This window comes from Macaca nemestrina, chromosome 14 (assembly GCF_043159975.1).
Source record: "Macaca nemestrina isolate mMacNem1 chromosome 14, mMacNem.hap1, whole genome shotgun sequence".
In the NCBI taxonomy this organism is placed as follows: Eukaryota; Metazoa; Chordata; class Mammalia; order Primates; family Cercopithecidae; genus Macaca; species Macaca nemestrina.
Window position 1 is genome coordinate 70890971 of NC_092138.1, and position 13974 is coordinate 70904944.

Genomic DNA, 13974 nt, shown 5'->3' on the forward strand with positions numbered 1-13974 from the left:
ATAAAATGGGAAGCCAGGAAAACGCAAATGTCAAACTATCCTACAGGGAAGTCTACAAACCTCCACAGAACTCCCACAAAAGACACCTCAGGGAAAAGAGTCTTGCAGCCCAAAATATACAAGTCTGTTCAATTTGCTCCCTAAAATAAGGGAGAATGCCCACACCAGAGAAAAAAGGAGCTAATGGAACTAACAAGAACTTTAAAGAAACACCAGTAAACCAAGAAGCAAGAATGACAAAATACCAAATGAAAATCCAAAACAGAAACAAATCCAAAAGAAAACAAAACAATAATTGATGAAATAAAATCTCAGTAGGAGGATTAAGTAAAAGAATTAGCAAATTAAAAGATTTTTTTTTTTTTTTTTTTTTTTTTTTTGAGACAGAGTCTCGCTCTGTCGCCCAGGCTGGAGTGCAGTGGCCAGATCTCAGCTCACTGCAAGCTCCACCTCCCGGGTTCCCGCCATTCTCCTGCCTCAGCCTCCCGAGTAGCTGGGACCACAGGCGCCGCCACCTCGCCCGGCTAATTTTTTGTGTTTTTAGTAGAGACGGGGTTTCGCCATGTTAGCCAGGATGGTCTCGATCTCCTGACCTTGTGATCCGCCCGTCTCGGCCTCCCAAAGTGCTGGGATTACAGGCTTGAGCCACCGCGCCCGGCCAAAAGATTTTAAGAGATAAAGACGACAGAATAAAAAGCTTCCTATGTTTAAAAGGAGTTTTTACAAGAAAATAGAAACAATGGGGGAAGATGGTTAGAAATTAATAACAACTTTCCAGACTTGAAGAAAAAAAATTGAATCTTTGTATTATGGAAGCACACTATGTCTCGGGCAGGATAAATAACAAACCTACACTAGGACACATCCTGATCTGCAACACACCGAAGATGAAGAGAAAACAGTAAAAATATAGATTACTACCTATAAGATTACTGCCTACAAACTAAGAGGGCTCAGACTAATAGCAGATTTTTCATTAGTAACACTGAGGCAAGGAGACAATAGAACAGTATCTTCAAGGCACAGCAGACACAGTACTAAATAACAACTCAACTTGGTCAAACCTAACTTTCTGGCCAGCATTTGTGAAATCAAAGGCTCCCCAGTAATTTGACCAGCACTCTCATCATTTTGTAATCTTATAAACACCTTCTCCAGTGGGGAAGAAATAACCCAAATGGGAATTTTAGTACCTAAGACTTTGGCTGCCAACTGTGCCTAATATCCTAGTAATGTCAACCTTTCCAGTACCCAGTATAGAACACCTGTAAAACTGGGCATTTTAAACAGGCAAACAAGTATTACACACACTTAATTTTGTTCATTCCAGCCACATGAAGTCAAAGGATGTTTCTCTATAAGAGACTGTAATAGATCTTTGAAACTTTGCATGAAGTTGTTTTAGGAGCCATATCAAGTGACAGGAAATAAATAGCAATACACACATTTCATTAAGTGGGGATCTTATAAAATCTCTAGAACCCTGAGAAGTTCCTTGCTACTTATAAAGCCTTTTCTTGACCTGTCAGACCTAAAGTTTGATGATGTATAAGAAAACTATCATCAAATTTATGTTATGCATAAATTTTATAGTATATTTAAAGTGAAATACAAAATTTTTTCCATACACATACTCTTACTGGAAAAAATTTGAATGCTGACAATAAAATGGCTAAGTTATGGTACATGCATGTAACAGAATACTACAGAGCAGACTGAGCAAACTATGGCCACAGGCCAAATCCAGCCCATGACAAGTATTTGTAAATAGTTTTACTGGAACACAATCATACTTATTTATTTACATATTATCGATTGATGCTTTCACACTACCATGGTAGTGTTGAGTAGCCATGACAGAGACCTTAATGGTCTGCAAAACCATTAGTAAAATTAGTAAAAAAAAATATTTACTAACTGACCCTTTATAGAAAGAAGTTTGCTGAACCCTGGTATGCAGAAATAAAAATGAATGAAATACAGCTAAATGAATCAACTTCAACCAATCTCAAAAGCAATGCTGAGAGAATCAAATCACAAAAAATACATGCAGTGTAATTCCCATTACAAAAAATCCACAAATAATGCAAAACAAATATGATACTGTTAAAAAATGCACATAAAACCTTTTTTTATAAAGGTAATGAAGTTGACCAACACCAAAGTGATCTGGGGCAGAGGGGTACGTAAAAGACATTTAACTGTACAGGGTACATTAACAGTATATGTGCTGATGATATTCTATATCGGAACCTTGGGGTTGGTTAAATGGAGGCTCAGTTTATAATTACCTTTTAAACTACATACATGTTTTTAATACATTCAGTATATGTATTTTCATGTCATTTAAAAGTTCAAAAAAGGCCAAAAGGCACACATCAAAACATTAACAGCAGGTGACAGAATATTTGCCAACCTGTTAGCAGGTTTTAAAACCTTCTACAATGAACTTTTAATGGGCACACCAATAAGAATACAAGCATAAAATACTTTTTAAAATGAAAGTAAAATCTTCCCAACTATGCTAAAAGCTCTAGCCTGAATATTATACATGAGCAAAAGTACTAATTAAAAACACTAGCATCTTAGAAACATTTCCTTAAATCCAAGATTTTAAAATTCCCACTCTGGCTAGCTCTAATGAAGCTCAAAACAAAATACAAAGGTTTGTACTAATAGCCCATCCTCCTAAGGGTAGAATTATTTTTCTTGCTAGACTTACAGCAATGTTAATAAAAGAAACCTCACAAAAATTTTATAATGCCATCTAACTTTTCAAATTTGTAACTTAAAGGGGAAAAAAACAAAAAACTAAAAATTTTCACGACAACACAAAGGGGATTCATGAAGGAACAAAGAAAAAGCTAGCCAGGCTGACACAAACTCTCTGAAAGAGACTTTAAGGTATTTGTATAACCTAATTATCTTTAACTGTCTCTATTATTATTTGGTTGGGGGAGGGAGAACAGTAGGAAAATTAAGGTTGAAGAATAAAAAATAATTACCTTTTTCTTAGATGTTCTGCTTCCCCCTTCTCTATAGTGAGCAGAAAATAAAGAAGACTGTAGCAACAAGAAGCCAGAAATGGCAGTAGAGTCTCACTAACTACACAAGTATGATCCAGGAGCTTACAGATAACACCAAAAACACAGCCAGCCGTGCTGTCAGGAATTACAGTCAACCCAACCTAAGCAGAGAAAAACAAGATTAATTACCTCTTCAAAACAGCCCCCCTCCTGCAAATAAAACCAAAACCTGCTAATTCATGATTAACTGTACATCATTTCTACTGAAAACTAATATATACCTAACACATACCACCTGCCACACCTTAAGGTCCTGTTTTTCTTTGAGAATTTAATCTCTAAATTAAATGACTCTGAAAACATGCAAACACAAGAAGTGCTATTAACCCAATCCACTGTCTGCCCTTCACGACAAAGTCTTCTGAATTTTCTATAAAATGTCTACCGCTGGTTAGAAATTACTATTTAAAGGGATTATTTCATGTACTCAAAATCTGAGTACCAACAATCACACTTAAAAATTTTTTAATTATTCAGGCTGGAAAACTTGCATGTGGCACCACTCCTATGCCAGGTAATTAAATGTATAAATAGCTCATTTTAAAATTAGCCTTCCTCTGCACTTTGATTTAGTCATTCAGACATGAATAAACATACCTCTACTGGAGTCAGTAAAAGATATTACTATAGTTAACATTTGACTGCTTCACTGCCAAGAAACCCAGTAAAGGTCATTAGGGTTTGTTAATTCATCTAGAATGTACTGTATGCATTGTCATTAAGGTACAATCTAACTTGTTACTGTATATATACATGGTTTCAATCTCCTGGAGACTACTGTTGGGTAATGATTTTAGAAAGTCTGCAAACTCTGATGTCTTAACCTCCTCCACAGGCTGTGTGAAAATAGTGGCCAAGACTGTCTGGCATATCGATCTTTTACTAGAATAATGAATGTAGTCAAAGGAGAGTCTAATTCTCCGGAGTGGAGGTAGAGAAAAAAAAAGTGGGCATTGTTGATGACACAGGGATAAGGATTGCAAGTTTGACAGCAGGGAGAAGGTACCAGGAATTCAAAGCAGCACTCTCTTCCAACTCAAGGGAAATAACATTTTAAAAGAGAAAAAGGAGTCTGGATATGCCTGTATTTTATCCAAACACGTATGTTTCTCAAAGATATAATTTGGGAGCCCTGCTTTGTACTATTATACATTACAATAAAAAGCCAAAGATAAAGAGTGTAAACACTGGAGGAAGTTAAAAGCAACTACAGAGGTATATCTAATGTGGATTTAATACCAATGGAAATGAGACATCCAGTATCAAGTAACAGGCCAGTCTCAGGGTTGAGTCTACAGCTTCCAGGGACCACACCTTGTGCCAGGTTAGATAATGTGCCTACTTTGGACCCCAAACCTTCTAGGTGGAACCCAGACTCCAGTCTAGATGTTGAATTCTCAATACACTGAGGCAAAGTACATGTGAATTACAGAAGTTGGAAAGGATTTGAAGTTTAATTTTCAGGTCCCTTATTTCACTGATTTAGAAAAGTGAGGTCCTAAGAAGAGACTGTTCCCAAGGTCACTCAGAATTAAATTAATAACAGCCAGGAAAAATACCAAGATTCCTCAGTTCTTGCCAATGCATCATGCTGCAAGAGGCTATGGTATCATTAAGCTTAGAATTCCAGATACACTATTTCTGGGGCTATGGTAAACTCTATTCTAACCAATGCATCTTGTGTTCATTCTTAAGAGAAAAAGTTGAAGGATACTTACCAAATGCTTACTGATGGCACTTTGCAGGATGTCAAAGTTCTGACTTCGGGCAGGAATAACCAATAAACTGTGAAAAACTGCCTGTCAGAAAAGGAGAAAACCAGTAACCAAATCAGAACATTTTAGGTCAGAAACAAGTTCAACAGATTTTTTTTTTTTTCTCTGAGACAGAGTTTCACTCTGTCACCCAGGCTGGAGTGTAGTGATGCAATCTCAGCTCACTGCAACCCCCATGACCTGGCTCAAGCAATCCTCTGGCCTCAGCCTCCCAAGTAGCTGGGACTACAGGTGCACACCACCACGCCCAGCTAATTTTTGTATTCTTAGCAGAGATGGGGTTTCACCATTTTGCCCAGGCTCACCTTAAACTCCTGGATTCAAGCAACCCACCTACCTCAAGACTCCCAAAGTGCTAGGATTACAGGTGTGAGCCACTGTGCCCAGCAACAGATTCTTTTAATACTTACTTGCTCTACATATTTATAGGAAACATGTAACAAATTACTCTGAAGATGTAAATGTCAAAGATCAAACAAATAGACCTTAATATTTGGCCTAATTTTCCAAATAATTCATCTACTAATCATTTATTGACTACTGAGCTAGCCCCTATTAGGTGCCATGCACAGGAATAAAAGAATGAGAAACCTTCTCTTCTTTCTCATACCCCTCAAGTGGCTTACAATCTACCAACATGGAGACTGTACAGTAAGTCCTCACTTAACAACTTTAGCAGGTTCTTGTAAGCTATGACTTTAAGCAAAACAATGTATAATGCAATCATTTTTCCCCCCAATCAACATTCTTAAAAAAAGTTTTTCAGCCAGCCTGGTGGCTCATGACTGTAATTCTAGCACTTTGGGAGGCCAAGGTAGGAGCTTGAGCCCAGGAGTTTGAAACCAGCCTGGTCAACATAGTGGTACCTCATCTAGAAGAAAAAAAAAAAAGTTGGGCCAGATGTGGTAGCACGTGCTTGTGGTACCAGTTACTCCGAAGGTTGAGACAGGAGGATCGCCTGAGCCCAAGTGGTTGAGGCTGCAGTAAGCCATGATGGTGCCACTGCACTGTAGCCTGGATGACAGAGTGAGACACTGTCTCCAAAAAATATGTTATTCAAGGACCTAGTGTATATGTCATTTCCGTTTCCTAAAGAACCTACTGAGGATATTAAGTAAGGGCATACTGTATTTCTATTGAGTGCTACAACAGAAAGATCTGAGTGATATGAACAAAGGGCTAACAAAAGCTTTTTTTGCCCACCTGATAGAGAAATGTATCACAGAAAAATATTTATGACCCAGAAAATACAAATATCCTGTTCAATTTAGTCATGACACTGCCTCCTATTCTCTAAAGGTAAAAAAGAAATCTGCACAAAAAGTAGAGTTAGAAGTAAAACCCCTAGTATTTTTAATTTCCTAAGTTCTCAGATAAACAAGAGGAGTCAAGAACAGTACTGTCCTTCACAGATACCAGTCACAGCACAAACTCCCAGAATCTGATACAGTATACTATCAAAAATGAAATATGTAAAAACATCACATGAAAAAAACAAGAATGGGGAAAGGAAGACTATCACTCTAGGAAGAGATCAGTCAATTAAGTTCAAGAGAGCTGTCATCTAGCCCTGAAAAATCAAGACTTTTTGTACTTTGTTATTTACAGATTTGAGAGTGGGGGCAGGGATCAACAGATCTATACATTATTTCTCTGTAAAGTTTCTTATAGATACTACCCAGATAATTTATTTGGTAACTTTTTCTTTTATACCTATAAGTAACAATCAGAAAAAAATCATTTCCAAGGCCATCTTCCTACTTCAAAACAAACATGGTGAATATTTTTATTAATCAAAGGTAAACCACATTTGAAAAGTGCACCTTCAATAATAACCACTTCATCACTTCCCTTCTGCCTCCCCTTGCTGCCCTAAACGATTCAGTTCTAAAGCCAACGGGTGGGGCCAAACTAGGTAAACTTTGGCACTGGATTTGGCGGGAGTGCTGAGATGGCCCAGAGTAGACAGCCTGCAAGAACCAGAGTCCAAATGGAGTGAGATGAGAGGGGTGGGAGCAAAGAAAGACTAATTACAGAGAAGCTGATCAAGTAAATATATTAAGTATAACTGGAGCCAGGTTTCTATCAGAGAAAGCAGGTACAAAAAAGAAACAGGATATAACTAGAATAAACTCTGTGGTGTTGAATGACTTTATGTCCAGTAAGAGGATACGGGAGAAGCAACACCCAACAGCAATAAGCACACCTAAATTCCACATGTTGGTTTCTAAATTCCATTCTCCACTGTTCTTTGCAGAAAACTGGTCTGCCATAACTACTCTAATATAATCTTCTCTTTCACAAATAGGAGACCACCTGAACTCTCCCCAAGTATCATACCAAGAAATTTACATGTGCTACCATACCCATAAGAAGCTGAGCTTTCCCTGAGAACTTACAAGTCACCATACAGACCCTGAGAGATAAAAGCAAGCTGAAAACCTAAAATAAATGTAAGATTTCAAGACCTGTAAGTAAACACAGTACCAGGCACTATGGGTAATAAAATGAGGATGTCATTGGCATGACCCTAGCATTGTGACCAGAGTCAAACAAAGCCATGAGAGAAATAAGTTAAATAACTATAAAAGATATAGTCCCTAGAGATAGGAAGAACATGAAGAGAATTCAAAATAAAATGAAAATATCAAGTTAATAAATTAATTGACACACCACCAACAACAAAAAAAGAATTAGGTTGTAACTTGAACTGAGAGACTACCCTGTTGAGAACACTGTCAAAACTGGCTAACAAAAAATAAAATCAGCCAGGAGAGAATATTACTTCAGATTTTGCATGAAAAAAATGAAACCAATATTACTTAGGATGGCATAATTTTGCATTCTCACTGGACAAGCACCTTTGAATGTTAAGAAATAGCAGCCAGGCACAGTGGCTCATGCCTGTAATCCCAGCACTTTGGGAGGCCAAAGCAGGTGGATCACCTGAGGTCAGAAGTTCAAGACCAGCCTGGCCAACATGGTGAAACCCCGTCTCTACTAAATATAAAAAATTAGCCGGGCATGGTGGCAGGCGCCCATAATCCCAGCTAGTTGGGAGGCTAAGGCAGGAGAATCGCTTGAACCCGGGAGGCAGAAGTTGCAGTGAGCCGAGATTGTGCCATTGCACATCAGCCTGGGCAACAAGAGTGAAACTTGGTCTCAAAAGAAAAGGAAAGAAATTTAAGAAATAAAGAATAGGCTCAAGCACGGTGGGTCACGCTTGTAATCCCAGCACTTTGGGAGGCCAAGGCAGGCAGATCACTTGAAGTCAGGAGTTCAAGACCAGCCTGGCCAACACGGTGAAACCCCGTCTCTACTAAAAATACAAAAATTAGCCAGGTGTGGGGGCTCATACCTGTAATCCCAGCTACTCAAGAGGCTGAGGCAAGAGAATCGCTTGAACCCAGGAGGCGGAGGCTGGCAGTGAGCTGAGACTGCACCACTGCACTCCGGCTTGGGCGACAGACAGAGTGAAACGATATTCCCGAAAAAAAAAAAAAAGAAAAAAAGGAGAGACAAATAGGTATGTAATGTAGTCTTCTTTTCTCTGCTGTGTCCCTGTATAGTTTTGGTATCATGTGATACTGGTATCACAGAATGAATTAAGGAGAATTCCCTCTTCCCTCCTTGATTTTTGGAAACAATTTCACGAGAATGGGTATTAGTTCTTCTTTGTACATTTGGCAGAATTCAGCTGTGAATCCATCTGGTCCTGGGCTTTTCATTCTTTGGAGATCTTTATTTGAGATGGAGTCTCGCTCTGTCACCCAGGCTGGAGTGCAGTGGCACGATCTCGGCTCACTGCAACCTCTACCTCCTGGGTTCAAGCGATTCTCCTGCCTCAGTCTCCCAGGTAGCGGGGACTACAGACTCATGCCACCACACCTAACTTTTGTATGTTTAGTAGAGACAGGGTTTCACCATAGGTGAGGCTGGTCTTGAACTCCTGACCTCGTGATCCTCCCGCCTCAGCCTCCCAAAGTGCTGGGATTACAGGCATGAGCCACTGCACCCGGCCTGGAGATTTTTTTATTACCAATTTAACCATACTACTCATTATTGGTCTGTTCAGATTTTCTGTTTCATCCTGGTTCAACCTTGGGGAGTTGTATGTTTCCAGGAATTTATCCATTTCCTCTAGATTTTTCAGTTTGTAGGTGTATAGTTGTTTGTAATAGTCCCTGTGGTATCAGTTGTTATGTCTCCTTTTCATTTCTGTTTTTGTCTATTTGGATCTTCACTATTCTTGCTTAGTCTAGCTACTGGCTATCAATCTTATCTTTTTGAAGAACCAACTTTGCATTTTGTTGACCCTTTGTATTGTTTTTTGATCTCTATTTCATTTAGTTCTGCTCTAATCTTTGTTATTTCAAGTCTTCTGCTAATTTTGGGCTTGGTTTGTTCTTACTTTTCATTCCTTAAGGTACAATGTTAGGTTGTTGATTAGTAATCTTTCTACTTTTTTTCATGTAGACATTTAATGCTACAAATTTCCCTCTCAGCACTGCTTTTCCTGTATCTCATGGGTTTTAGTATGATTTGTTTCCATTTTCAATTGTTTCTAAAATGTTCTGTATTTCTATTTTAATTTCTTCAGTGACTCAATAATTGCTCAGGAGCATGTCATCGTTCAGGTGTATGTTTTTTAATTTTGCAATATTTCAATGCAAAGTGATGTATTTGCATCATTTGTAAAGTTCCTCTTGGTACTGATTTCTTATTTTATTCCACTGTGGTCTGAGAAGATACTTGGTATAATTTTGATTTTTTAAAATGTGTTGGGACTTGTTGTGACCTACCATATGGTCTATTTGGGAGATCGATAGTTCTATGTGATGATGAGAAGAATGCATATTCTGCAGTTTGTTGAGTAGAATGTTCTATAAATGTCTGTAAGGTCCACTTGGTCTAAAGTTCAACTTAAATCCAATGTTTCTTTGTATTTTCTTTCTCAATGATCTAATGCTGAGAGTGGGGTGTTACAGCACCCCACTATTATTGTATTGCCATGTATTTCTTCCGTTAGGTCTAGTAATACTCATGGAATCTGGATGCTCTGGTGTTGGGTGCATATATATTTAGAATTGTTGTATCCTCTTGCTGAATTGATCCCTTCATCATTACATAATGATTTTCTTTGTATTTGTTAAACCTGTTTCTGATTTGAAGTCTGTTTTACCTGTAAAAGTATAGCTACTCCTGCTCACTCTTGGTTTCTGTTTGTATGAGTATCTTTTGCCACCTCTCTAATCCCAACTTTCAGCCAATAAATTACTATTTGGCTTTCAGAGTTTTTTTGCTTTTTCCTTTCAGCACTTTGATTATGCCATCCCATTCTCTTTTGGCCTGTAAGGTTTCTGCTAAAAAGTCTGCTGTTAGTCTGATGGGATTTTCTTTATAAATGACTAGACACGATTCTCTTGCTGATTTTAGAATTCTCTCTTTCATTTTGACTTTAGACAGTCTGATTATAATATGTCATGATGAAGTCCTTTCTGCAATGTATTCTCCTGAGGACTGCTGGGCCTTCTGAACCTGGATGTCTAAATCTCCTGCTAGGCTTGGAAAGTTTTCACCAATTACTTGGTTGGCTAGGTTTTCTAAACTTTAAATCTTTCTTCCCCTTGGGAATACCAATAATTCATAAGCTTAGTCACTTTACATAAGTCCCAAATGTCCTGGAGGCATTATTCATTCTTTTACTCCCTTATGAACACAGACACAAAATTCCTCCACAAGATACTTGCAAATCAAATCTAAAAGTACATCAAAGATAATATACCATGATGCAGGGTTTCTATCTCAGGGGTGCAAGAATGGTTCAATATACACAAACCAATAAATGTGATACTTCACATGAACCAAATTAAGGACAAAAACCATATGATCATTTCAAAATACACAAAAAATGCATTTGATAAAATTCAGCATCCCTTCATGAAAAAAACTCTCAACAAACTCGGCACAGAAGAAACATACCTCAAAAGTAATAAAGGCCATCCATATATGACAAACCCACAGCCAACATCACACTGAATGAGGAAAAGTTGGAAAGATTTCTTGTAAGAAATGGAACAAGACAAGGATGCCCACTTTCATCATCCTATTCAACACAGTACATGACATCCTAGCCAGAGCAATCAGGCAAGAGAAAAAAAAGACATCCAAATTGGAAAAGAGGAAGTTGAATTATCCCTGTTTGCTGATACAATTATTTTTTAAGACATGGGGTCTCGCTCTGTTGCCCCAACTGGAGTGCAGTGGCACAGTCATAGTTCACTGCATCCTCAAACTCTTGGGCTCCAGCTATCCTACTGCCCCAGCCTTCCAAGTAGAGGTATTACAGGTGCATGCCACCATATCCAACTAGATGGTATGATCTTATATCTAGAAATGAATTCAAGATATAAGATCAACATACAAAAATCAGTAATTTCTATATACCAATAACTAGTTCAGAACAAAATCAAGAAGGCAATCCCACTTATAATAGCTACAAAAACAAACAAACCTAGGAATATATTTAACCAAGGAGATAAAAGAGCTCTACAAAGAGAACTAGAAAACACTGATGAAAGAAAATGTAGATGACACAAACAAATGAAAAAACATTCAATGTTCAGATAGGAAAACTGACATTATTAAAATGACAACACTATCCAAATTAATCTTTAGAGTAAATGAAACTGCTATCAAAATACCAATGTCATTTTTCACAAAATTAGAAAAAAAATCCTAAAATTAATATGGAACCAAAACAAGAGCCTGAATAGCCAAAGCAATACTAAGCAAAAAGAGCAAAGCTGGAAGTATCACATTCCCTGTGATACTTTACATTACCTACAAGGCTGTAGTAAACACAACAACATGGTACTGGTATAAAAACAGATGCATAGATCAAGGGAACAGAATAGAGAACCCAAAAATAATGGCACATATTTATAACCAACTCAGCTTTGACAAAGTCAACAAGAACTACTGTGGAGACAGGACAACTTTTACCATAGGTGCTGGGAAAACTGGAATGTCATGCAGAAAAATGAAACTGGATCTCTCTTACAATATACAAAAATCAACTCGAGATGGATTAAACACTTAAATGTAAGATATGAAACTACAGAAATACTAAGAACCTAGAGAAAACTCTTCTGGACATTGATCTAGACAAATAATTCATGACTAACAGCCCAAAAGCACAAGCAACAAAAACAAAAATAGACAAATAGGACTTCATTACACTAAAAAATTTCTACACAGAAAAATAATTACCTAAGCAAACAGAAAACCTGCAGAATGGGAGAAAATATAGGCAAACCATGCATCCAACAGGAGACTAATACAAAAATTTACAATGCAAGGAACTTAAGCAACAGCAAAAAATCAACCACATTAAAAAGTAGACAGGATATGAATGGGTATTTTTCAAGATGACAAATTGGCCAAAAAGGCACACATGAAAAAATGCTCAACATCATTAATCATCAGAGAAATACAAATTAAAATCACAAAGAGATATCATCTTACACTAGTCAGAATGGATATTAAGAAGACAAAGGGAACACTTATACACTGTTGGTTGAGAATGTCAATTAGTACAACCTCTGTGGAAATCAGTAGAAAGATTTCTCGAATAACTGAAAATAGAACTACCACTCGATCCAGCACGCCTATTACCGTGTATGTACCCAAAGGAAAAGAAATAATTACATCAAAAAGATACCTATGGTTATTGCAGGACTATTCACAATTCACAATAGCAAACATATGGAATTGACCTAAATGTTCCAACATATGCGTGGATAAAGAAAATGTGATATTTACACACAATGAAATACTATTTAGCCATAGAAAAGAATAAAATCATGCCTTCTGCAGCAACATGGATGTAACTGAAGGCCATTATCCTAAGTGAAACAAGTCAGACACAGACAAATAGCGCATATTCTTCCTTGTAAGTGGGAGCTAAAAATAATGTCTCCTCATGGACATAAGAGTGTGAAATGACAGACAACAGAGACTCAAAAGGGTGAATGGGTGGGAGTGGGGTGAATGACAGGAGATCACTTAATGGGTACAGTGTACGTTGTTGGGTGATACTCTCAGAAACCTGATTCACCACTGTACAGTCTTACGCATGTAACAAAACTGCATTTGTACCCCTAAATCTACACGCACACACAAAAGAATAAAAATAAACTTAAAAACTTAGAAATTAAATAAACCCTTAGTATTAATGTTTGTGATATTGTTTGTGTATTTAGTGTAAGTATTTGTAACATTTAAGACAATTTTGCCTATTAGGGCAAAAGATCAGCCTTGTACTTCCAATTTAAAATATGTCAGCCGCTGGGCATGATGCCATATGCCCACAGCCCCAGCCACTCAGATGGCTGAGGCAGGAGGATCACTTGAGCCCAGGAATTCAAGGCCAGCCTGGGCAAAACAGCGAAATCTCTTAAAAAGAAAACACCAGGCCGGGAGCAGTGGCTCACGCCTGTAATCTCAGCACTTTGGGAGGCCAAGGTGGGAGGATCTCCTGAGGTCAGGAGTTCAGCAGCCCAAAATGGCAAAACTGTCTCTACTAAAAACACAAAAAAGTAGCCGGGAGTAGTGGCGGGTGCCTGTAATCCCAGCTACTCTGTAGGCTAAGGCAGGAGAAGCGCTTGAACCCGGGAGGCGGAGGGTGCAGTGAGCCAAGATAGCGCCACTGTACTCTAGCCTGGGTGACAAGAGCGAGACTCCGTCTCAAAAAAACAAAAACAAAAAACACCAAACCAAACCCCAAAACAGTAACAAAAAATACTTTTTAAAGTCAGTAGTTAATTAATTTAGACTTGTGGTTTTAATCTGAAGTTTCATTAAGTAGTACTAAAACATAAGATTTCCGATATTTATATGTTCAATTTATTAGCTATCTCTAAGATTTACTTCAATTATTTGTGAAGGTTTGTCAGAAAACTGAAGTATTTGACAAATACTATTACAGTTATTTAAGAAAGTAAAAAAAAATTGGTTTGTAAAAGGAATAAAATTAAATCAAAGTCCTCCTTTAAATGTTTAAATTTACTTAAAAAGTAAGACTTGTAGGCTGGGTGTGGTGGCTCATGCCT

The 13974-nt window shown here is 37.7% G+C and overlaps 2 protein-coding genes across 6 annotated transcripts in view; one reads left to right on the forward strand and one right to left on the reverse strand.

Moving 5' to 3' along the window:
* The window catches only part of LOC105480968 (inversin), a 321354-nt gene that overhangs the window by 287378 nt on the left and 20002 nt on the right, over positions 1-13974 (forward strand). The window contains exon 18 of one of the 3 annotated variants that reach the window (XM_011740194.3): positions 7170-13098. The exons of the other annotated variants lie outside the window; for them this stretch is intronic. The gene's annotated coding sequence lies outside the window, so the exon portion shown is untranslated. Of the gene's footprint in view, positions 1-7169; positions 13099-13974 lie in introns of those variants that run through there. 3 annotated transcript variants of the gene reach the window in all.
* The window catches only part of LOC105480967 (testis expressed 10), a 51986-nt gene that overhangs the window by 4323 nt on the left and 33689 nt on the right, over positions 1-13974 (reverse strand). For all 3 annotated transcript variants that reach the window (XM_011740187.3, XM_011740188.3, XM_024792626.2), the window contains 2 exons: positions 4805-4885; positions 3006-3187 (listed from right to left, as the gene is read on the reverse strand). In XM_011740187.3, the coding sequence (XP_011738489.2) occupies positions 3006-3187; positions 4805-4885 (263 nt within the window). The remainder of the gene's footprint in view (positions 1-3005; positions 3188-4804; positions 4886-13974) is intronic.